Source organism: Pectinophora gossypiella, chromosome 13, assembly GCF_024362695.1.
Source record: "Pectinophora gossypiella chromosome 13, ilPecGoss1.1, whole genome shotgun sequence".
NCBI lineage: Eukaryota > Metazoa > Arthropoda > Insecta > Lepidoptera > Gelechiidae > Pectinophora > Pectinophora gossypiella.
The window spans coordinates 6,072,457-6,099,359 of NC_065416.1; the positions used below are offsets into that span (position 1 = coordinate 6,072,457).

A 26,903-nucleotide genomic window follows, 5' to 3' on the forward strand; every position below is an offset into this window, starting at 1 on the left:
TTCCAAAATGTTATAGATTACAAAGTTGGAGTAATTTGGTGGGTAAATTTGAGACAGAGTACCTATTTCAAACTTGAAAGTATATCATCAGAATTTATGTACTAACATAATCAAATGTTATCACTTGCGAATTTCAATTTCAGAATTCTAGAATCCTTCCATATTTTTAAACTTACCTTTCATATTTACAAGGATTGCCAACAATAGTCTCGAAGACATTACTGTCATAGTTGAAAATGTGTGTTTCGTTGGCCTGGTGGAAAATGGGTTGGAATGTCAGAGAGGACCTGGCGCACACGCGCTGATGCGCACCATCAACTGACACGAGGGTCAGGTTCTGCCCACTAGCGCAGCACTTTGGCACGACTGGCAACTGCTTCTTCACTTCTTCGTCCTGGTGCAAAAAAAATATATTCGAATCAGTATATAGAAATAAAATTACTAATTATTTTTACGTTATTATTGCGCATTATCAATATAGCATGTAACAAATATGGTCACCGCGCGTGTTATATCAAGGAAGTGTTCATCCATGTTTAAGGTACCTGAGCTTTAAATTTTTGTAGAACCACAAATTATATAAATGTTCCTTTAAGGAAAAACAGCCTGTTAAATCAAAATCCCCAAGATTTGACGCAAAATTAGGCCATGCAACCATCATCTGACATAAAAGCCAATTTACAAGCAAAGGCCAAGCTAATTACGCTTGTCATTCAAACAATGATAAATTGGACGGATCATATGACGGCACTAATCAGAATTCAAGACGAGCATTTGAACTTTGATGCTCGTAAGGAATTTTGTTGAGGCTGACGTGATACTTCCACTGAAATTGGTCACGTAAATGAAAATAAATACGTTTTATGAGGTAGACCCACTTTATGTTCAGACAATGAACGTCAACATCAAATGTTTTTGTTAGTAAGTGAGGTAAAAGCTTACTTCGGCTTACGCAGTGAGGCAAGAGTATTGTATAAGTACCATAGCCTAGCAACATCTGGCTTACGTGACATTGTTGGATTTGATGCTATGACAATCACTATAAATCTTCTTAAAGTGGGGGATAATTGAAACAATCGCCTTTTATTACGAAGGGATAAAAGAACGACTCAGGAAAAGATGACTTTATTTGCAAAAGTTTTCTGATGTTTACTTTTATGAAACGCATCTTACGGGAAAATGGTTTGGGGTTGTCGTATCAAAAAGGGTCGTCGTTGATACAAATTCAAGTCAGCTCCCAGATTATGTTTTCTGCTGACCGTCTGTTCTACATCAGAAAAACTTACACGCAGCATTGAACAAAATTGTACATTTGTCCCTTGTGTGAATACAATCCCTAGATCAAATTGTTCAGAAGATAAGTTTGATGCGAGTTACATCAAAGGCCAATGGGAAACTTTTATTTCGGACATCATATAGGAGGAAAGAATTGTCGGTAAAAAGTTCAATATTGGAGCAGCCACGTTGCGTCAGTGAGGCTTGTTAGAGACGTGCTCGCGGCGCATAATGAGCCTTAGTGAGGGGGGTGACGTATGTTGCGTTTCAGGGAAAAGATGTCAGTCCGTGGGAATCAAACGGGATTTCATCATCATTAAAGCGACGTTATAATTACATATTTGGTTACATACATACGTGTTCAAAGCCTGTTTAATCTCGCAGAAACATTGGTTAGGGTACTCCATTTATTGTAATGTGTTTGGTTATGTTGTTTATATTAAATGCCTTTGTGCGTTTTGGGAAGATATGAGTGTGTTCTGTCTCGTGTATTTAATTAAGATTACCTAATGATGATGAGAGTGGTGTGCCCCGGGGGATATAACATCAATAAACTTCATCATCAACAATTTTCACTTTTAATGTTTTTCATCATCTATGACTATTCGTACCACTATTTCATTAAACGTAATTTTTATTTTGGTTTCTTTTATAACTTTATTCGTCAAGTGCTATTTACCCATCGTTATTCACAATGTTAGCTTGAAGTTAACTTTATCAATTCTTATCACGTTCTGAACCCAGTTAAATCTTATAGACTAACTGTATGATCACGTATCTTTGTTTATAAGTCGTTTAGACGGAGTTGTTCGGTAAACAAGACGCGTTGGGTCTTAGATTATATGTTTACTGTTAAAATTACCCGATATACGTAATACGGGAAAGGTGAGTAAACATGGAAGTAACTTGCTTTAAAGGGACGCACGATAAGAGAATAGCCACACGTGCATTACTACTTCGTTGCGTAGTCATGACACTACATACATCAACGTTCTGTGTAAAAAAAAATCACAAAAATCACTTTGTTATAACTATTTTGGTTATGACATTACAGGCTGATCACCTGACTGTCCAAAAAGTAAGATGATCCGAGCTTCGGAAGGGACGGTAAGCCGTTGGCCCCGGTTATTACTTAATGATGTAAATATGTAGTCATTACATGAGTCATGTCAGGGGCCTGTGGTGGCTCAATAATAACCCTGACACCAGGGTTGATGGGGTTGGTAATCCACCTCACACCCCACACAATAGAAGAAGAACGTACTGAGTGCCGCGACACCGCGACGTTACACTGCATGATGTTGAGATTTATCATGTTGAACAACGGGACGTTACCGCTCAGACGTCGCAACGGACCCATAAAACGTCGTGAGGTGTCACTCTAAAACCTCGTAATGGTATTGGTGTCAGCAATCAATTGTAAGCTTACATTGTAGTAAAGTTGTCACTTCGAGAATAGTTGGTAGTTTCCGGGAATTTGGTTGGATTTGTAGTCAACTAGGACTGATTGGCGCAATCATTTGGGATCTCGGTTGGTTTAGGTTGAATGTAGCTACATAATTTATAGCACATCCGTTAAGTTTCTATACAATGTCAATGTTTTATGTCAGTCTTAAGTCAAGTAACCTAAGTACAAGTTAAAAATAGTTACGATGTGCACAAACAATGGAACCATTACACAATCTATTACAAACATAATTTACTAACTAAATCATGACGTCATAGTGTTACTATCCGTCGTCTACGATACAATTCGATATTTATTTATTTTATTTTCTTCAGGAAGCGAACAGCTTCAATTACAAATAAATACAAAGGTAGTTAGCAGAAGACCAATTACAAGATTCCACATATAAAAGTGATATAATGTAGGTAATATCTGCTCGAGTGCTTATACGAATGTAGCAAAATAATTTCAGGGAATGTTGGCACTACGCTATTTATTTCCAGCCCAAATACGAAAACTTTTGATATATGAAACGGCGTGTAGCTACTTTGATGTGAACACGGGAGCAACAGGTGAGTTACTTTAGTCAGTCAGTAATAAAACGATGTACATGTCTTAAACTTGAATTATGTTTATGACGAAATTAAAAATATGATTATTATAATACTAATAATAATACGCAGGGTGGAAGTGAAAGATGCATAAGTCGCGAGTTGGTGAGGCGGGTAAACCGCCTCGCAGAAAGCGGTGTACACCTCTTGACACCCTGAGCTGCGCACAACCATGTTGCTGCCTTGCCATGGGTGCACTCCCATAGTGCACACAGGTTAGTGACACACCACATTTAAATTAAACTGTCTTAAGGGGTTTCTACGTGTTGGCTTCGGCTCTACGCACGCCTTCCAAAAGTCCGGGACTCCATAGGCCCGAGATAAAGGAAACGACATACAAATAATAATAAAAAAGTTTATTTAGGTAAAACCTACCTATTATACGTACGCACACCCAAACATAGCTGGCAAGGAAGGGGTGTATTGTATATACTATACGTACACTTTTGCTTACCTCTTCGGAGGTGACGCTATGTACGCGCATATGAGTAAGTTATGCTGTATAAAAAAATATTAAATATATTAATTTTTCCCCTTCCAAAGATAAAAATATAATTATATTACTTATTACAGGCAACATTGCTCAGGTAGATTAGATAACCATTACGAAAATGTAGTCAAAATTAAAATACCTAATTATTGAAAATGTTTACCCTTCGTTTGCAAATGGCTTTATGTATTTGGTCTCTATCATTTACGTCTAAATAAACAGAAAATATATACCTACAACATGTAATTACTTATTTACCCCAATTTTTCTATTTGCCAACAGAATACGTTCCAACTTGATCTTAAGGATGAAACTGCCACTCATTACTTCAGGGGCGTACAAAAATAAGGCTTTACCAAATAAAATATATATTTGGAAGTCAATGTAAAGAAGTTGAAACCCGCACAAGTCCAAAACTTCGAGTTTGTTTGTGAATGTTGAAACCATTTTGCAAGGTTTCTGTTTTCAGAGGTCCTTCAGTGACAAAGGGTGAGCGAAACGCGAGAAATATAAAATAAAATGTGGTTTTATTGTAGAAATAAGAAAAAAATAGGCCTTACACGAAATCTTAACTAGTTTTATAGGTATTTTTCTCACCTTTGCGAAACATATATTGAGTCTAGGTATTTCTATTACCCAATAGTCTAAGTAATACTAGAATACAAAGAGTAATTTGAAACTTCATCTAAAATACGTCACAGCAGAAAATTAGCAAACATTCTTAGTTTTCTCTTTCTGTCCATTAGCTTCACAGATCATATATAAAATCGGTCCCTTGCTTGTTTTGAGCATATTTCGGTTTCACCAGCTACGCTCCCACGGTATCTCTTTATAAGAACAACATGATTAGCTTATTTTCTTCCGAACATACAAACTAGTAACAAAGAAGAAAGAAACATTACATAGACACACATAACATCAGCATACAACTAACTAACAAACTGAACATAAAAAAGTAATCATCATCTCCCTAGCATTATCCCGGTTTTTCACAAAGTCCGCTTACCTAACCTGAAGATTTGACAGTTCAGGTTTTTTACAGAAGCGACAGCCTGTCTGACCTTCCAACCTGTGAAGGGAAAACCAGCCCAATATATGCTAGATCACATACCTCCGAAAATGCATTTCTCGGGAATGTGGGTTTCCTCACGATGTTTTCCATCACCGCTGAGCACGTGATAATCATTTATGATCCAAACATGAATTCGAAAACAAATTCGACAATCATTGATTTAGGCCTGTGCTGGATTCGAACCTGCGACCTCAAAGTGAGCAAACGTTCTACCAACTGCCCTACCACGGCTAATGAACATAAAAAGGTAATAAAAAAAAAAAAAAAAATACTAGGTAGTAAATAAGTACCAAACTAAAGGGAACCAACAGCCTCAATTTTAAAACACTCCCAGCTCACGTGGCGACATGAAACCCACCAAATATTTACTTCTCAACTTCCAGTTGCTCAATTGTGGCTGTCGGCCCACGAATGTTGGTTCTTTAGGAAATTGGGACTCGTAATAAAATTGTTCCGTGTTCGACTGGCTTCTTTTTGTCTTATTATCAAGACTTCCGTTAAAAAACGTCACGCGTGTATAGAGAGTTTTCCCTGAGCAGATAATTTTACTTTCTTTATAGTAAGATTTGCAAAGATGATCTTTTAATAACTTACTAAGTACCCGCCTTTTTAATCATATTTGAAAATCTTTTCCGAAACCTACGTGTCAGATAATTTCTGAAATTCTGTGAAATTTCGATTATCTGGATAACTAAAACAGATTATTTATTGGAAAATGTATTAAAATTATGGTAATTCTTGTAATCCTATTATATCGGTCCGTAATTCAAATGGAATTCGTTATCTGCGATATAAATGTTGGTTGAAATTTTCAAATATGATAAACACTATCTCTGTAGTGCAATTCTTGGAATCTAAAATATTAATTTGAAATTCATATTGTTATAGAGGTATTTTCCATTGCAGATAGACGATAAGGTGAACAATCTTTTACGCTTGGCTCTGGTCCCTTTTTTGTCTGCATTATATTACATTCAATGATGATTCCTATACCCGTGTACCGTAAATGACGTAATAAGGAATAAATAATTACTTAATATAGAACTTGCTTGCTGTTGACAGAAAAAAACAGCAACTATTGTCGATCGTGTGTAAGAAGGCTATACAACGTTTCTTATGAACTACGTAATTGTACATAATAGTAGTCTTCTTCTCTATAAATAGTCATTGGCCTGATAGAAAGTGACAATGCGGTAATGAATGAAATACGTTTGTTTAGAAATCACGTGGTAATTGTTAGAGAAAACCAATAGAATTCCTTTATCTAAATGGATGTCAGTACTATTCAGAGGCGGAGGACAGGAGTCCTAGTACGGCTTTGAAATAGAGTGCTCTGAGCGCTATCCCACTTGCGTCAGACAGAATACTACGGGGCAACAATCAACGTAACATAGAGTTCATATAAAAGCCTCAGTTGATTGATATTGGAAAATATTAGCACCCGTCTTACGAACGCAACAGTGTCATCGGGAATCCTACACATAAGTAGTAATAATTATCAACACCTATGCGGGTTCTCATTCAGTGGAGTTACACGTCATGCACGACGCGACGCATATCTCGCTTGGACCAATAGACGTAAGATATTCATCTATGTAAACTAACTGCATACAAGTTATGCTGAAACATGCACAAACGATACAATAAACTACTGCAATTAATAGTTATGTTAACTAAAATATGTAAAATAACCCAATCCAAATTCGGAATAAAATGTAGAAGGACTGTATGATATTATTGCGCTGTAAAAATATGATATTGCATGTATATTGTTATTATGATATTAAATTCGTGCAGAAATAGAGGAAGTTGTTATTCGTAAAATTCTCCGAAACATAATGTTTTTAATTCCGATCAATAGTTTATGGATCCCTAAAATTGTATATCCTGTTTTACACGAACACCGAATGTTTTCTTTTACAACCAGCGTGAAGGGTAAACATGGCGAATTATTCCGACGATCACTTAGCAAGCGGCGTTGACAGCGACAGGTAATAGAAAGTAAATATTTGGCGATCATCCGCAACACTAACGTAGAGCTGCTTTTACGGTGATGCGTAGGCAAAGTATGCAACTTCTGGTTATACGAAAATGTCAGAAAGATCACCCATGCCTTGCAGGGTTATAATGGGAATGATCACATGGATGTTTTAAGGCGGCAATCTCAGCAAGTTGTATTTATTGCAATTGTATTTAACAGCTTATTGTACACAGGTACATAAACAAGATATTTCCACACAAGACAGATAAACGGTTCAGCTTATTTCTAACAGAATTATCTTCCAGCAGAAAGAGACAAACTAAAAAAGAGGGCAAATAGGCGTGTGATTTTCATTTTATTTCTTTGACTACCGTTATTTCTGCATTGGGAGACTGGGCCCTTAAAGGCATGCCAATTATTCAGTCGCACTCATCATCCGTACGAAAAATATTCTAAATACTTACATTTAGGCAAGTAACAGTAATGTATAAATAACTAATTGTTGGTTTAAATGAAATCTATTTGCATGGCGCGTTTATCTTATTTCTAAAGGTAAGTCCAAGATAGATCGTAAGAAAACTAGATAGACGATATGTAGGAAAGTGAGTAGAATGGCACATCCTAAATAGTATGAATTTAGGATTGTCTATTATACCATGGGGGTCGGAGTGTAAGGTGCATTTGTTTTTGTAAAAAGGAGAACATAAAAGGAGTGAAGATAAATAAAATATCCCTTTTAATTCTATATCCCACATATAATCGGATTTTTATGACCTTTTAGTATAATGTCAATTTATAGATTACGTATTTGGATGTAATGTTAATATAGAAAGTTAACAAAGTCAATTCCAAATCCTTTATAAAACATTTGACTAAGTTTCGCGTGTATATATAGTCATTATGCCGACTACGAAAACTTTTTAATTGTTTGAAAACAAACGGCTTTAACTCAAAACTTGTTTTAATAATACACAAGCTCTTAGTATTAGAACGCGTAAAGTTCATATTTACACTGTGTGACCTATAGTGTTAACACAGAAATGTATGGAACACTTCTTCTTCTAATCGTGTGGGTTGTGAGGTGGAATACCAACCTCATCAACCCTGGTGTCAGGATTATTACTGAGCAGCCAAAGGCCCCTGACATGGCTCATGTAACGACTACATACTTCCATGAGTAAGTAGTAACCGGGACCAACGGCTTAACGTGCCTTCCGAAGCACGGATCATCTTACTTTCGGACAATCAGGTGATCAGCCTGTAATGTCCTAACCAAACTAGGGATCACAGAGTGATTTTTGTGATATGTCCCCATCGGGATTCGAACCCGGGGCCTCCGGATCGTGAGCCGAAAGCTCAACCACAGGACCACGGAGGCCGTATAGAGCACTAATAAGTTCTTTAATAAAAGAACTGTTCCTATTGTATTGCATCTACGGAATACACTTTTTTATGTGACTGTAGTATGGATCTACAGATCATGTCGCGTGCAGATGCAGATTCCGCATGCTTGATGGTGTAATGATGATGAGGATGGTGCAAAAACCACCACGGTATATTTAAATAAAAGTAATAGAAAAAGAAATAAAAAGTACAATGTTGCTATTTTATAATACTAATAAGAAAGCTTCAGATAGTAAGTATTCACACATTTTCTGTTAGTAGCTGGTGCCGGGTACTAGCTCAAATGCCACCACCATACTCTACCAACCGCAGAGGAGCAGCGTGGTGGAGTATGCTTCATAAACCCCCCCCCCCCCCCCACCAGATTGATTGAGGGGAGGCCTGTGCCCAGCAGTGGGACGTTAATACATGTAACTGCGCTTGTAATTTAGACGTATCCTACCAACATCATGGAGCTCGGTGGCGCAGCGGTAAACGCGCTCGGTCTGCGATTGTTGAAGTTAATCCACTTTCGCAAAGGCCGGTCATAGGATGGGTGACCACAAAAAAAACAAAGTTTTCATCTCGAGCTCCTCCGTGCTTCGGAAGGCACGTTAAGCCGTTGGTCCCGGCTGCATTAGCAGTCGTTAATAACCACCAATCCGCACTGGGCCCGCGTGGTGGTTTAAGACCCGATCTCCCTATCCATCCATAGGGAAGGCCCGTGCCCCAGCAGTGGGGACGTTAATGGGCTGGTGATGATGGTACCAACATAACTTCAACATCTTCCTCCAAAAACCGCTTTATCATAATGTCGGCGGAAAACAACTGCCTGCTTCACGCTATGCTCGAAACTTCCGGGAAAAGTTTTGAGAAACTTGGATAGAATCGTTTGGCCTTGTCTCTTCACAACACCCTTCTAACTTTTGATTAAACGTCTCTGCTTATGAATACTTGAACCTAGTGAAGTGAAACACAAAAGATTAGTTTAGTCAATGCATATTCCACAATATAAAGTAATTTTAATGAATTCAAGAATCTTTTAGGCTAAATTAAATAAAATAACGTTAGAAGAAATAATAATCTAGGACGCAATATGCGGTTTATTGCTTAAAATAATCTCTTCCAAGCAGCTGCAAAGTGAGAAAAATGATAAAACTTGAAATGTACACAAGTTGGTGAAATATAAGTGATGACTATGAACAATATATCTTGCAAGCAAGAATAATAATAGCTCGTATTTTAGAATATTTATTTTGGAACTAAAGAGTATTTATGTGAGAGAGTGTTCATATTAACTGCAGGCACTCTCGGTACACAGAGATGGAGTTAGGAAAATTGAAAATGTTAATTCATGTGACAGTTCTAGCAGAACGGCAGATTGTACCCCCTTACGGGACTAGAACATAATAAGAAGACGTGGTATGGGTATTTCTTGGAATTAACTGCGGAATAAATTTGCACGAAAGTAAGGGCGCTTGAAAAATGTGTTAAAAGTGCAAAATTGTATCCTCTCTAAAATAATGAACGATTATAATTTGGACAATAGGACAATCACCTGAGGGTCTAAGCAATTCATAAATTTAATTAAGTAATATTTCTCCTGAATTTATATCACCTGATTGCCCGAAATAATAAGGTGATTCCGTGCTTCGGAGGGCACGTCAAGGCGTTGGTCCCGGCTATTAGCCGTAAAAACACCTCCACCAACCCGCATTGGAGCAGCGTGGTGGAGTATGCTTCATACCCCCTCCGGTTGATTGAGGGGAGGCCTGTGCCCAGCAGTGGGACGTATATAGGCTGTTTATGTACGTGTTTCTATTTGACATTTGTTGGCATTGCGCATTTACTTTTATTATGCGTAGCTGACAAAAAGTATTACTGCTCTTTAGGTGAAATGCTTACGGTTCGTTATATCTACGAAAGTCATATCTTAGGACATCGTATGGAATTTGGTTGCAAGTTGTCTTCTGATTAGGTACACCTACCCCATTAGGAAACAGACGTGAATTTATGTGTGTGTGTGTTTTTTTACTATACTTCTTCTATCGTGTGGGTTGTGAGATGGATTACCAACCTCATGAGCCCTGGTGTCAGCGTTACTATTCAGCCGCCAAAAGCCCCAGAAGTGACTCATATAACGACTACGCACTTACATCAGTAAGTAGTAACCGGGACCAACGGCTTAACATGCCTTCCGAAGCACGGATCGTCTTACTTTCGGACAATCAGGTGATCAGCCTGTAATGTCCTAACCAATATAGGGATCACAAAGTGATTTTTGTGATATGTTCTCACCGCGATTCGAACCCAGTACCTCCGGATCGTGAGCTTAACGCAACCACTAGACCTTGGAGGCCGTTTTTACTATACTATTATTTACAAAATGTCCCAAGGTTCATAACGAACTGTTTTTATCTACCGGCTGCCTATACAAGGTTAGTATAAAGTTGTATACAGGTATGCTATGTTATATGCTACTTATGTAAGTAGGTTGGATAGTTAATCAACTTAGTGAGGTATCGATCCCTTCCTTACTTTGTAAGCAAAGTATTGCCAAAGTCAAGGTTAACGCCCGTTGTGGTAGTGAATGAAGGAATGAAGTACTTACTTCAGATACCCGAGGGATTAAAATGGCCACATCGAAACAATTCATCTAAAAAGCAATATTGCAATTTGTCATTTGCACATATAAAAGTAAGTGCGCAATGCAAACAAATGTCAAATAGCAATATTTTTTTTTTTTTTTGATGAATTGCTTCGATATGGCCATTTTAACCTTCCTGCTTCTTTTTTTCTTCTTTTGTGTAGGTTGTGAGGTGGATTACTAACTTCATGAACCTCGTGTGAGGGTTACCAATTACTATTGAGCCACCAAAAGCCCCTTCAGGCTTTTTAGGCTTCTTTCTTTGAAATATATATAGGTATATAACCAGTATTCGGATTAATTTACTTAAAGTTTGCTGGTTGACTAATATGGATAGAAAGAACTATTGTATTCAAAAAATCCCGCGACAACGGGATTGACAAAAACCTTTTTTTTAGGTAAACCTACAAAATGGTTATATAACACATCGTGACGTTTTATCCAATACTTGGATTTTTATTATCAAAATATTTTTCCGCTTCCATAGTTCATTATAGCTTCTTTAGTTTCGTTACTAAATATAGGCCCGAATATCCGAACATAACTACTTAGGCACTTACCATTTATCAATTGTTTATTAAAAACTTTATAAATATAAATAAAAATATTATATCATGTATGATTGATTATAAAAAAGAACTCTCATTTTGAATAATCATAATAAGAAAATGAATAAATAATTTGATTCGAATTGATTTAAGATTTAATATTTAAAAAAAGAACAATTCTATTAGAATACAGGTTGCAGTTCCACAAACCGCAAAAAAAGTATTTTAAATAAAACCCATCCATCCACTAAAACGATAAATGACAAGATTATAATTAGGTAGGTATATTCTAAGACAGCTGTTACTTTCGGAGCTTCATTTTGTAAGTGTCTGTGATCCCCTTAGGGACATCCTAACTTCGAGTCTGTTTTGGAGAAAGAGCTGTGCGTGGAGCCTCAGGGCAATCTCTTTAAGTGGCCTCCGCCGAGACTGAGTCTTATCGGGCTTTATTAGTTATTTATTCCCGTACAAAGCCCAAGGTCCCGCGGCGCAAGCGTCCTTCATGTAAATTGCATTGTTTTCTTACCCATGGAATACGAATAGCTCCGCCAAATTGGGTGTAGTTAGTTAATTTACCGGATTCTGGGTCAAACTTGTAATTTTTAGTAGGCAATACATATTTTATTGCGGATTATATAAAATTGCTTAATAACACCAAAGTAATATATCGTGCATTTGATTGGACATGGCATCACGCCTGTATCCCCGAAGGGGTTGGCAGAGGCGTATTCTACATGCATCCACACCTCGTCAGCTATGTTTAAGTCCCATCGCACATTTGAACAATAATACATTTTATTATTTATCATCCCACACCCAACCCACAACAACATTCCCGAGAAAGGCATTTTCGGAGGTATGTGGTCAAAGGTCATAGAGCTCAGACAGGCAGTCGCTTCTGTAAAAACCGGACCTGTCAAAACTTCAGGTTAGGTAACCGGACTCTGTGAAAAATGGGATAATGCTAGGGATGATGATGATGTTTTATTATTTATCTTTTAATTGAAATTGAATTTGCAGTAGATTCGTTGGTGAATTGAATTAATATTACTCAAGAAGATTTAACAATTTGTTTTTGTTAAAATCGCCAAGAAACTAATAAAGAAAAACAACCATACAATTCATACTGCAATATCAAAGCAGATAAAACACTTTATTCCAACAATATTACCGCAATAGTTCTTATCTGTAGCCTAAACGAAGTATAAAGATAACTTTATGCATATAAATCGCAACAATGTGCTGGCCCTGTAGACAACAATGGCACCTATCTACAAGTGGAGTTGTTTTATGTTGAGATTAAATGTAGATATTCCTTCCTTCCTACTCACTCTGCTTATCATCCACCCACTGTAAAATAAACAACAACCAATAGAATGAATTAAGGACGCTTCACACGCGACGGAACACCGACGGTAATCCGGTTTTAAATAAACTTATAGATTGAAGAGGCATCTCGCGTATTAAAAAATAAAAATAAGATATTTAGTAGGAGTGAAGTGAGTCGATTTTGTAGCGCACATTTACAGTACAACAACAACAACATACAACACAATACAACAACAAACAATTACACAACAATTATTTTGTGATAAATTAATTTATTAATTATGTAAAAAATAATCGTTTATTTCTTTATTAATTTGTATGCAATAAAGTGTTTTATTATTATTATTACATATTTCGTAATAATAATTTCAAAAGTAACATGACTTGTATCATTTCAAGAGCTCGTTAGTGTAAGCAAACTGGTTTTAACCAACTAAATCCAGATGGAAATTGAGATTTTAATGTATTGTTTTATACTACGACTTTACAATGAGTTTCCCTTTAGGAAAACTGAACAGAAACTTTTTATTAGTTTGGGAATAAAGCGTCTGAAACAGAAGTTTGTGTAGAAATTGAAGTATACCTAATGGAAATTATGGATAACAATTCCATTTAAGTTTTACAACAAACTTCATATTTAAGTTAAATAAAGACTAATACAATTACTTCAATTTAGCATTAGGGTTTATTTAGTAACAAAAAAATATTTTTACGTTTCTTTAGAAGAGATAAAATTAATCCAACTAATTGTGTTCCTACTTAATTGTAAATTGGCTCCATTAACTTACTATCCGAAAACATAATTCCACGTAAAAATACTACTTAACCCTTTTCATAACATCCAGAACTAACATTGAATATCACAACTAAACAAACACGATCCTAATCTTCCCATCAGTGTCGTTATGTATAAAGCCTCCCTCGAGGGGGTCCCATAAACCGTGTATTTAATAGCGTGTATCGCTATCTTGCGACATGACGCGCGAGATATGCGCCTGCGACGCGACGGTAGCAGTCGGTGACAGCGATAACGCCCACGCGGGCCGACCGGCGGTAAATCTGGACCCTTCTTAATTATGTCCCTTCTTTCTCAGACAGTTTAAATTAAAGCCTCGACCGACCTGTCGAATGATTTGACCAGATTTATAGCTGACAATTATCTTAGTAGGTACATAAATAAAATGCTATGGATAGAAGCACACGCATATACTTAAGGCACTAGTAAGCTCAAGCAACATGCAATATCTTAATCAAGACATATAAAAAAAAAAAAACAAAAAAAAGTGAGCATAGGTATGATTGCAGTAGGGAACATTATAAGTTTAACAAAATAAACAGAGGTTCCCAAACTGGGAAACAGTGGACAATGAGGGTAATTTTAAGTAGCATAGCTTATTTTATAGCTTTTGAAACAACTTTAATATTATTATTTTAATAATCACTACAGAACTATCCGCGCGATTCCGTATCACCCAACGCCGGTTTTTCAACTCACAGTTCTGTAAGAGCATGCTTCGACAAAAAAAGTGTGCTTGAGATAGTATCATTCTGTCCGTCACTTCCTACTCTAATGTCTCCGAACAAACAGCGACATAAGTAAATAGATACCTACTTTAGGCTCTTTTTAAATTTCTTGTGAACAGTAGGAGATTGACTCGGATTTATCTCAGGAAATTGGTTTTGCTTGATCTTCATAAAAGCATTTCAAAGTATTTTTAAGGCAGAAAATAACTGGAGGCAGTCAGACGATAGATCTTGTATCAACATAATAAGTAGGTATACTTACTTTATTGATTTCCACAACACTCCCTAGCATTATCCCGTTTTTCACAGGGTCCGCTTACCTAACCAGAAGATTTGACAAGTCCGGTTTTTAACAGAAGCGACTGCCGCGAAGGGAAAACCAGCGCAATACTGTCTTTAAAAAACTTTTTAACTTTTAAAAATACCCCTGAAAATGCATTTCTCGAGAATGTGGGTTTCCTCTGAGCACGTGATAATCATTTATGATGATGATTATTTTTTAACTTGAATTCGAAAACAAATTCGACAATCATTGGTTTGCCTGTGCTGGATTCAAACCTGCGACCTCAAAGTGAGAGGCAAGCGTTCTACCAACGGGGCTACTACAGTTCACAACACAACACTTAATAAAATACTTTAGTAAGCACACAGGACACATAGTACAAAAACAAGCAAAAATAAAGACAGGCACAATATGCGGCCTTGTTGCTAAAGCAGCAAGGAATTGTTATTTCTAGTATAAATAAAATAGTACTTGAAGAGTAGTACAAAGTTTGGTACGGCGAATGAAATCCGCAAGTTAAATTACCTCTTTATTCTCAGTCCAAATAAAAATCGACGAACACACAGCTAATGACAATAATGTTATTTATTTAGAGTGAATAGGCACTATTTGAGTTTGCGTGCTCCACCTTACACCACCCAGGCTGGAACGTGGTCAAAGACACTAAAATCTTTTATTAAAAAAAACACGGGGATGGTTTGCTGTAGATCTCAAATATATTGAAATACATACTTGTACCACGTAGTCTATTACCCAGACATGTTATAAACAACTCACATTACAAGCGAAAGCAAATAAATAAACTGGCTTTGAAGATGTGACATTGCCTACTTTTTTCTTTGAGCAAAATTACTATAAGTTTGAAGCTTATTTTCCCTCGGCAAATAGGTACGTGTTTTGCTTGAAGATTTCTGTTTGCATTTTCTACTTCTTTTTATAGGCGGTATATATTAAAATAAATAGGTGATATAAAGTTGACGTAAGTAACTTTCTGCTTTAAGTATAATAACTTTTTCAAATTGCTTTCTTTAAAAAAAATACTTACGCAGTCACCTACTTAACGATTACTTATTTAAGAACAAACTTCAGAGGTATTTTATTTAAGAAAAAGAAATCAATTTTCTTTCAGTAGGACCATTACAAATTCGAATATTAATAAAAACAATACATACAATAAAAAGTCAGTACTTTTTATTAAAAGTTAATGTATTTTCTAATAGTCTAAAAAAATCCTTATTAGTAAATGTTATTATAATATTACAGATTTTTTAAATGATGATATAAATAAATAATAGCAGGTACTTATACTTCAATAGCTCTTAATAAATAGGTATTATATACAGGATGTTAGTGACATCTTAACAAAAACTTTGAGGGATGATTCAGGCCATGATTCTGAGTTGATATCAAGTGGAATTTTCCGTCGCAAAAGTATGGAACGGAAAATAATTTAAATAAGCTCTAAAATTTTCATGACTTCTCCGACAGGAAATTCCACTTGATATCGACTCAGTATCATAGTCTGAATCATCCCCTTCAGTATTCGTTACAGTGTCACTAACACCCATACCTACTTGTATGGCTACTGTATGTACTAGTATGGGGTGTAAGTGACATCGTAACGGATACTGAGAGGGATGATTCAGCTGATTATTCTGAGTTAATATCAAGTGGAATTTTCCATCGCAAAAGTATAGATTTGAAAATAATTTAAAAAACTAAAAAAATAACATGAATTTTGCGACGGAAAATTCCACTTGATATTAACTCAGAATCATGGTCTGAATCATCCCCTTCAGTATTCGTTACGATGTGATGCAATGCAGGACGGAAGGGGCAAATCACAGGGGCTGTGACCTGGAACCTAACAGAAGGCAGCAGTTACTGTCAGTACTATTCAGAGGCAGAGGATAGGAGTCCTAGTACGGCTTTGAAATAACTACTCTGGGCGCCATCCCACTCGCGTCAGACAGAGTACTGCGGAGCGGACGGCAAGAGGGATTCCACTGCCCTATTTTTCCCTTAAAAAGTAGCAAGGAGAATGCTACACCGAGAAGAGTGTGCCTCTTAAATGAATGAAGATGATGATGATACAAATCACTTTATCAAAGAAAACAGATATGACAGTTAGTCACGAAAGGCACGAAAAATACAAACATATTCTAGCTGCCAGTACAACGTACAATAACTCTATATTCTCATATTCCATTTAACTGTATCCTAAGCCGAGACGGAATTCAATAACGTTGTGATAGTTGTTCAGATTGCCACTCTCCCGCAGGCCAAGTAGTGAGCATTCTTTATCTATCTAACGTGTGCCGAGTTATTACCGCCTATATAGGGTGTGGTGCCAATAATTGGTCGGAACCAATTAAAAGGCAGCTGCAGAGAAACGCGTTTGTGGATAATTTTAACACTTTCACGACACTGGCCGGAATTTCTTTCTTTTTTACTACTTGACCGGACAAATGGAACCGCTGAGGGCTCTTACCTGGTAAATATCACGACCACAGGCAGGTCTGAGAGAGGGTTGATTAATCGACCCTTGTGGGCTGATAGAGATAGGCGCTGAAAGAGGGATATCGTCGAACACGCCGGCGGGGTCAGTTCGGAGTTCTGAAGTTTAGAAAATAAACTTTGTCACGTTAGATAGAACATGGTACTTTTAAATGTCAAATAGCAATATTGCTTTTTTAGATTCAAGACACATCAAAAACAAAAAAGCTTTTTAGATGAATTACTTTAATATGATCTTTGTAACCCCCAGCAGTGGCAGCAGTTATTTATACATTGTTTTAAGTTTACGCGGTTATAATCATAATTAAAACACATAATAACGGCAGTAGCAGTTATTTGGTAACTTGTGCCGTGCCCTAATGGAGATTACAGCTCTGATTTTCATGTATGGCCTTTCTACCTTACAAACCTGTCTATGTACCTAATAATATTCCAAACACCAAACGAAGGCAACACCATGTAGATCCCATGATAGTACAGTTGTAATCTCCCTCAGGGTAGATGGTCCGCCCACCGGCCCGCGTGACCCTCAACAATCGCAGTTGAAACATCGCCGTTCTAACATATATCGTGCCCTAGAATACCCGTGGTATATGAACAGTAAACGCTTTATAAATGTACATTGATACCAATATATCGCGAGTCTTATGTAGGTAGGTTGAGGAGCTCGGTGGCGCAGCGGTTAACGCGCTCGGTCTGCGATTGTTGAAGTTAAGCAACTTTCGCAAAGGCCGGTCATAGGATGGGTGTGACCACAAAAAAAACCAGTTTTCATCTCGAGCTCCTCCGTGCTTCGGAAGGCACGTTAAGCCGTTGGTCTCGGCTGCATTAGCAGTCGTTAATAACCACCAACCCGCACTGGGCCCGCGTGGTGGTTTAAGGCCCGATCTCTTTATCCATCCAAAGGGAAGGCCCGCGCCCCAGCAGTGGGGACGTTAATGGGCTGGTGATGATGACCTGTCATTTTCTTATCCGCCGAAAAGGAAAGGAACTGAATAACTAACCCAGGCAAATCAAATAGATATCTCGCTGGTTTAAAATCCGTTTGACGTGTGCTGTCAACTTAATTCTGTCGGGTTATTGGCCTATGTAAAATTTTAGAGGCTTGTTTTAGATTTCTACCTAAACTTGACGTGTGTTCCATAAATTTTGTGGCTGTCGATTCATAATAATGATTTTTATCAATGTTTCTAACAGTAGCCAATAATAAACATAAGATTACTTTGATATCTCTTTAGACATTATATCGATAACATCAACATACTGAGATAATTCTATATGGTATATTGTGTTATCACAATTATACGTAAGTATATAAAGTCCAATAACTTGTTATAATCTTCTCCTTTACTTCTACAAGCGTTAGCTATCTCAGCTATACCTACTTATACGGGGTGTAAGTGACATCGTAACGAATACTGAGGGAGATGATTCAGACCATGATTCTGAGTTGATATCAAGTGGAATTTTTCGTCGCAAAATTCATGATTTTTTTTAGTTTTTTTAAATTATTTTCAATTCTATACTTTTGCGATGAAAAATTCCACTTGATATTAACTCAGAATAATCAGCTGTTTCATCCCCCTCAGTATTCGTTACGATGTCACTTACACCCCGCACAAGTACATACAGTACCCATACAAGTAGGTATGGGTGTTAGTGACACCGTAACGAATACTGAGGGAGATGGTTCAGACAATGATTCTGAGTTGATATCAAGAGGAATTTTCCGTCGGAAAATTCATGAAAATTTTTGTTTTTCTTTTTATTATTTTCTGTTCCATACTTTTGCGACGAAAAATTCTACTTCATATCATCTCAGAATCATGGTCTCAATCATCCCTCAAAGTTTTCGTTACGACGTCACTAACACCCTGTATATAACAATATGTACATTGTACAAGCTTTGAACAAAAAAGTCAATAACGATGAAATATCTAAAGCGATGATTAGGTCCGTGCCATCTTCTTCACTCCCACGTCTGGTATAAAACAAATAACCTACATTTTATCTTCGGCGAGATATATGTCTATACTTAAAGGTCTTAATATTAAACCTAGACTAGACTGACTGTGACTTACGCCGCCGATATGTTTTTATAAGCTTTTATCTTATCTGCGAGCACTGTATACTTTATTTTTTGTCAATACTCCTTATGATTATAATACGAGTACCCATCCGTGGTAGTCTAGTTATAAGTACGCTTGACTCTTGTAAGGTCGCAGGTACGAACCCGGCACGGGCCTAAATGTGTTCTTTTTTTTTTTTCAAAAAGACGCTTACGTGATTTTCACTTAAAAGCGACGTTATCTTTTAATTCTGCTGTTAGTTAGGTACATTAGTTTTAATTTTCACATAATGTACCTTTTGTTATGTAGATATAAAGTTTTGACGACTACACTCAATCAGAAAATTGTATATACAATGTACCCTACACACTTTATCCATCCCATCTAAATAAAGAGACGAAGCGCAACCACTTAAACTTCCACTGCTAGCAAAGGATAAAAGGCAGGAGATACGCGAAATGTACACAGAAACAGGACAACGGCCGCTGGGCTGAGGTGCGGAATTTCGTTTGAGTTTTCATACAACATTCCGTTCCCCAGCCCGCTTTCCCTACTCTGTGCACAAAAAGCAATACATTGTATGTGGGACCTGCTAGCCATAATGTGCGGTGCTCCAAGCCAGTAAAAGATAATAAAAGGTAAATATTTGCCAAGCCTGCCAACTTGCAGGTATAAATTGAACGAGGACTGCGCATAGAAGTGTATGATATGGATATTCGATTTATTGACTGTAGGTATAAAAATATGTAAATAAAGCGTATATGACTAATGTTAAGTGCAAAGTAAGTAAGTAAGTTACTGTAAGTATATTCGTTTAACGTATTCACTTTTTATATTAAAAATCTTATAGACTGAACAACTAAAGAATCTGTAATTAAATATAAAACACTTTTGAAATGGGTGCGCCTATAAGCTATAATACTTATATGTGTTAGCTAAGTACTCATGTGACAAAATTAAAATGGATTTATTATAATATATAACATTAACATTTATTATTAAACAAACAAATCCATTCCTCAATTATATCGGTCATTTTAAAATCGACAAGCACATCGAGCTCTCCAGTTTCCAAAACCTCTCAAATAGAAGAAATAACCGTAACTTCTACGAGTATATCATTGATGGATACTCTCACCACCTAGCTCTATGTCAATAGGGGTGACACTCGCGCTCGGTTCATTTCATTTCCCATCTGATGTTTGCAGAGTCAACACTTCGCACATTCAGCACTGCCCTATCTCTTTCCAACACAAACACTCCAGCTTTATTACCGTCATTATGTTTCTTTCTTTCATAAGGATAATTGCTTTGACATTTTATTGAACGTTTTATTTGGACAGCGTATAATTTATAAAGACATCCTACTTGTTTACCTTACCCACTTATTGATCAACACCATCGATTTTTAAAGGTTAAATGAAGGTTGCACCTTCTCTTTTGAAATATTCATTTTTGATTATAATGATTGTAAAGAGAAATGTTCGTACAATGAAAGTTTATTTCCCAAAGAGCAGATGAAGACCCTTACCTTATTCATCACAATTCACAATAAATATTTATCAATCATTATTTTACTATACCATTATTATCTTTATTAACGGATAGAAACTAAAAGCACGGTAAAGCTTCCAATACTTCGTTATTCCAAAAAATATTAAAATTAAAATGAAAAGCGTAAGAAGCAATTTTCCGTCTCGATAATCCATAATACCTACTAAAATTAATTAATTCGACCGAAGTAGAAGTATTCGTGAAAGGTGCCAGATTAGGCGCCCTTAATCGGATGAATGCCTAAACTCTATAATTTCTTTAGAGCCCGGGGGATCTCATCAATCATTGAACATTATTCGTTTAAAGACGTTCCAGGGCCTTCTCTTTAAGTAAATACAACGTTTATAACCATTTTTATTTATTTTATTTTGGTCATCAAAAAACAATTAGCCGCTTTGTTTAAGTTTTATTAAAATACGAATATCAATACATTAAAACGCAGTTGATAAAAAAAACTCAAAGTATAATAAACTAAAAAATATAAAACATGCTTTTGGCCCGTTAAATTTATTATATATAAAAAATAAACTATTTAAATACCAAATACTTTAACTTAAAATGCAATGTTATTGTATAAATGAGGAGTTGTTGAGGGTGGTAATTCACCTCACAACCCACACGATTGAAGAAGATTGTATAAATCAAAATAATACCACTGAAGAATGCTTATTCTTCTTCAATGGGTTATGGTAACCTCAGCAGCCCTGGTGTCAGGGTTATTATTGAGCCGACATAGGGCCCTGACATGACTGAAGATTGCTTAGATGGTTTTAGATTAGCTGTCCATATTTTCATGGGGAATTATAGTTACATCTGCTGCCCCTTAAGGCGCTAAGCCCGGCGCAATTATCGGCCTAGAAATTGAATTATTCTGTGATATTACCCGTTGAACAAGATTAAAGACTTACCTACGGGATTTTACGCTTCCTCTAACTACGGCTTACATACAACGAACGAATGAATTCAGCGGTGCGCGGTGGTAATACGAAAACGGTTTGATTATGACTTAATATTAACGATCGTGACTTTGTGTGTAGAGTAACGATTATGACAATTAGATATGTATGCCACTTATAGGTAGGAGGTGTCGGCGCTGCAGTAGCTCCGGCGTGGATTTATTGTTTTGGTGATTGTTTCTCGTTGATGGGATTACTTCAATGAAAGCTTCGTCTTCTTGAGGGGGATTGTTTATTGACTTGATTATTATAACGTACATTACATTTTGTAAGCAATGCGAATAGGCTACTTGATAACTTAGTCAAATGAGATACTTCTTATGAAACGTCAAAACAAAAATTTTCAATGGAGTTTGTATGGAAATACTGACCTGTGACGTCATCATTAAAAGCGGTCAAACGTGGTACTCATTGTTACTTAATTCTAAAATAACATTATTCGAATTTCGAATTCGATTTAGTCGAAATGTAAAATGAGATTGATTTTTGATCAGCTTTGACCCAGTCAAATTACCGTATTTTTATAGTGCGCGTACGCGATCGTTGGTAGTGAGAGTAGAATAGACAGAGGAGACAGAGGCCATAGAGGATATAAACCATCGGAACCGGAAGACCGTCTTCGGTGTTGCCATCGGTGAATATTGTCTTTAGATGCGTTCACGTTGGCGGGAACAGGAAGTATCTACTTTAGTCAGGAATTTATACACAAATACAGGTTTTCAATTTAAGGCCACGTTATGTCTTATAGTAAAAACCTCGAAGTGCCTTTTAAAAATCTCATTCTGATGTAATTAACTTCAACAAATCCTCGCAATCGACACTCTTGTTTCAATGTATGTAAAAAATTGTAGTCTCAATTTTAATTGAAAGAAATAAAGGCTAATATGTTGAAGAAAACCACATAAGAAAAAGATGTGATGCCGATAGGTCACTGAACTCCTTAATGACAGAAGTCGTTATTAAAATTCGTTTAGCAAGATAGCTAAGTATGATATATTTGTTATCAGCTAGTTTGGTTAGGACAGTACTGGCTGATTCACAGATTTTCCGAAAGTAAAATGATCCGTGCTTCGGAAGGCAGGTTAAGCCGTTGATCCCGGTTACTACTTACTGATGTAAGTAAGGAGTCGTTACATGAGCCATGTCAAGGGCCTTTGGCGGCTCAATAATAACCCTGACACCCGGGTTGATGAGGTTGGTAATTCACCTCACAACCCACACGATAGAAGAAGATTATATTAGTTATTAGTTGTATTATTATTCGTTTTTTTTTAACTTACATTGTTCTGGTAACGTGGTGAGATATGTTAGAATAAACGTACCTGAAAAAGAAAGAAGTAATTAATTAAACGTGAAAAAGAATCTAATGATAAACTCAAAAATTTTTAACATTGTGAAAAAATAATAAAAAAAATAAAAAAATTGTAGAAGCTGTAGAGCTAACCTATTATAGTTTGTATTGCGAATATCTGCAATAGTTATTGTAAAACAAATAGTGTTTTCGATTTAATCTTATTGATAACACAGAGACACTCCTCGAATGTGACTTCATTCCTAAACATTGAATTATTCCACATTGGCACGTCAAGAAAGCACTTAGAATCCCAATCTAACGAAGTTTCTTTTCTAAGAAATTATTCATTCCATTGACTCATTCTTTTTAAAATTAACAGCTGTCAATCCTCCGCCCCATTTCTTTTCAGTGGATAAGAAAATGACAGCTATAACTTAAAATAAAACTCTATGGTGTGTACTGGAATCAGCACTAATTATCATCATCATCATCAGCCCATTAACGTCCCCACTGCTGGGGCACGGGCCTTCCCTATGGATGGATAGGGAGATCGGGCCTTAAACCATCACGCGGGCCCAGTGCGGATTGATGGTTATTAACGACTGCTAATGCAGCCGGGACCAACGGCTTAACGTGCCTTTCGAAGCACGGAGGAGCTCGAGATGAAAACTTTTTTTTTGCTCACCCATCCTATGACCGGCCTTTGCGAAAGTTGCTTAACTTCAACAATCGCAAACCGAGCGCGTTAACCGCTGCACCAGCGAGCTCCTCATCAGCACCAATATAAAAATAAAAATAAACAGTAATATCTAAAGTGGCCAGTCGTACCGTTATCCTAATGAAATGTTTATGTGCCATTTACTTATATTGCTCAAGGCTACAGTTTCTATGACAGATAATAGCCCTATTTCTAATATTGCTATCAGATTCCATTTGCTTTCGATTAAAGGTTTTATTATTACTATTTGATTTGTAAGGTAAACAATAACTGTTATTTCTTGATATCGATTAAATAACATCTTAATTGTAGGGCATGCTACGTAATTGTATTAAGAACACTTGCTCTTACATCGGCTTGGAGACAATGCTTGTATATTTTGTAGGTAGTGAGGTACTTCTTAAGATTAGATAGATTAACATTTTATTGCTCACATAAAATTGAAGAAAATGATACAAAAGAGTACTGCACAATATTCTGTTTCCTTTGGCAAGGGTGGCGGTCTTATTGCTATAAGGTGAATTGTATACCTACGGTCACGAGCATTAATATGTATACACTTTGGTACCATGTCACATTAACTTTTTTGACAAATTGAACTGTAAGTCTCACTAAATGTCAAATGTGTTAGTGCGACAGAGTCCCAAAGTGGGTACATTATATTGCTCATGACTGTATACCTACATTCACAAGATTAGTTTTCGAATGCATAGATGTAGTGCAATATATGCGGAGTGTTAGTGACACCGTACCGAATACTGAAGGGAATGATTTAAACCATGATTCTGAGATAATATCAAGTGTAATTTCCTCTCGGAAAATTCGTAAAAATGTTTGTAAGTATTCTTTTTTAATTTTTTTTAATTGTTTTCAGTTCTGGTATATTAACTCAGAAATGATGTGCTGAGTAATAATACCAAGTATTCGTTTTGATGCTCACACCCCGTACAGGTACGTACAGACGTAGCTGTACGGGTGTTAGTGACACCGTGCTAATAACTGAGAGGGATGATTCAGACCATGATTCTTAGTTAATATCAAGTGGAATTTTCCGTCGAAAAACTCACGAAAATGTTAATGTTTTTTAAATTATTTTCAGTTCCACACTTTTGCAACGGAAAATTCCACTTGATATCAACTCAGTATTATGAGCTGAATCATTCCCTTCAGTCTTCGTTACGATGTCACTTACACCCCGGATAACACATAATTTAACTTGACTTCATAGCAATTACTTATAGAAGCGTATGTAACTATTAGTGTACTCATAAACCGAGACCTTGAATGATATGAATAGCAGGCTTCCATATAAACAATACTACGCACATTGATACCTAAGTACCATTATGAGCACTACTGACTTGCATAACGCATCATTACATAAAACCTAATCACAATATACGTAACGTACTGAACTCAGTCCTTCTCTAGTGGACAATCGGAGGCGAATTCAAGCGTAATAATAAAATAGCATGAAACATTGCATTCCCGCATTGGAGCAGCGTGGTGGAGTATGCTCCATACCCCCTCCGGTTGATTGAGGGGTGGCCTGTGCCCATTAGTGGGACGTATATAGGCTGTTTATGTTATGTTATTGCGTGAGACAATGAAGTCAATATTGGCGGACATAATTCTATTTTGGTCTATCAGCTCAAACAACAATGTCTTTCTTCATTTACAAGTGCAAGACAAAGATATGTTGTTTTAGAACTCTCAAATTTAAATTAAGTTGATATCTACCAGAATCGACACCAAAGCCTTCATTTTGTCTATTGAATAGTGACTATATCTTCATATTGCAAACAGATGTAACTTTATCTACTTACTTGACTTCTGCACGGGGAAGTTTGATAAGGTCTATGAAATGGTCACCCATTCGATAAATAGTCCGTTTATTACCAACAAACGCTACTAAAATATAATAATTATATAATCTTTAGATTTAATAACGCATAAATATAAGCATTATTGACACTAACACACCTCTTTTGTTTACGTCTAAAATGTCAAAATCGTAAATCCAATCTTTAGATTTAGAGTCCAAACACACACTTCGTGCAATAACACACTAATCAAATTTACAAAGGAGCTTGATGTTTTTAAGCTTGTTTTACTCAGTAGTCTTCGCAAACAGATAATAATGTTTGTACGAATTCACAAATATTTGACTGTAATATTCAAAGGAGGATCGAAGTCTTTAGGAGTTCTTAAATTTATGTGGAGGTGAACAAACTCTGCTTTTCGAATATATTGATCGTGTTTTTATGAGTTCATTTTTGAATAATATTCCCATGGAATGCAATTCCAAAATGTTAATAACATTATACAGGGTGTTAGTGACACCATAACGAATACTGAAGGGAATGTGTCAGACCACGATTCCCATTAGATCCCATGATTCTGAAACGATATCAAGTGGAATTTCCTCTCGGAAAATTCATGTTTTTTTTTGTGTTTTGTTTTTTAATCATTTTCAGTTTCATACTATTGCGACGGAAAATTCTACTTGATATCGTTTCAGAATCAGGATTTCAGAATCAGGGGCTCAATCATCCCTCAAAGTTTTTGGTAAGATGTCACTAACACTCTGTATAATAATTTATGTTAATAGGAAAATTCTAAGTAAACTCTTACCCTCGCATATTTTCATAAATTAGCATAGACACTAAATTCCTGAACGTGAAACGCTCATACACAAGAAATTCGACCTTGTAAAATAACTCTGTCTACATATTGTGGAGTAGGTAGCTATATGGTACAAGGTAACTTACCCTTATTATAACAAACGTCGCTTTAAAGTGCAAATTTCAACCCCAACACCCGAGGCGATTACGAAAATAACTCGAAAGTAACCGTTTACAAAGTTTGAACTTTACTCTGATGCCAGTTGTATGTGAGCACAGAACGTCTCAGGTATAGTGTCTAATATTTACCTAGCTATAGAAAACCTTTTTTTAAATAAATTAAATGAAATAAAATTTACTTTTTTCGGACATTTTACATACATATCCGCTTGAAATATGCTTAGATGCCGAAACTTGTCTACCTAATTATAAGATATAATACACATGTCTGTAACCCGTTGTGTATATTTAATAAATAAATAGATGCTGATGGGTCCAGTGCTTTATAAACCTACTGCCCTCAGCTATTACAGCCAGGACACACTTGGTACTGGCTGATTTATGTTTTTTTTTTTCTTGTA

At 36.4% G+C, this 26,903-nt stretch overlaps 1 protein-coding gene across 2 annotated transcripts in view; it reads right to left on the minus strand.

Annotated features, from left to right (window-relative positions):
- Positions 1-26,903, minus strand: part of LOC126371897 (G-protein coupled receptor Mth2-like) — a 112,474-nt gene that overhangs the window by 7,140 nt on the left and 78,431 nt on the right. For both annotated transcript variants that reach the window (XR_007567095.1, XM_050017310.1), the window contains exon 2: positions 177-394. Coding sequence is in view for 1 of the 2 variants with exons in the window: in XM_050017310.1 (XP_049873267.1) it covers positions 177-394 (218 nt within the window). In the remaining variant the exon portion in view is untranslated. The remainder of the gene's footprint in view (positions 1-176; positions 395-26,903) is intronic.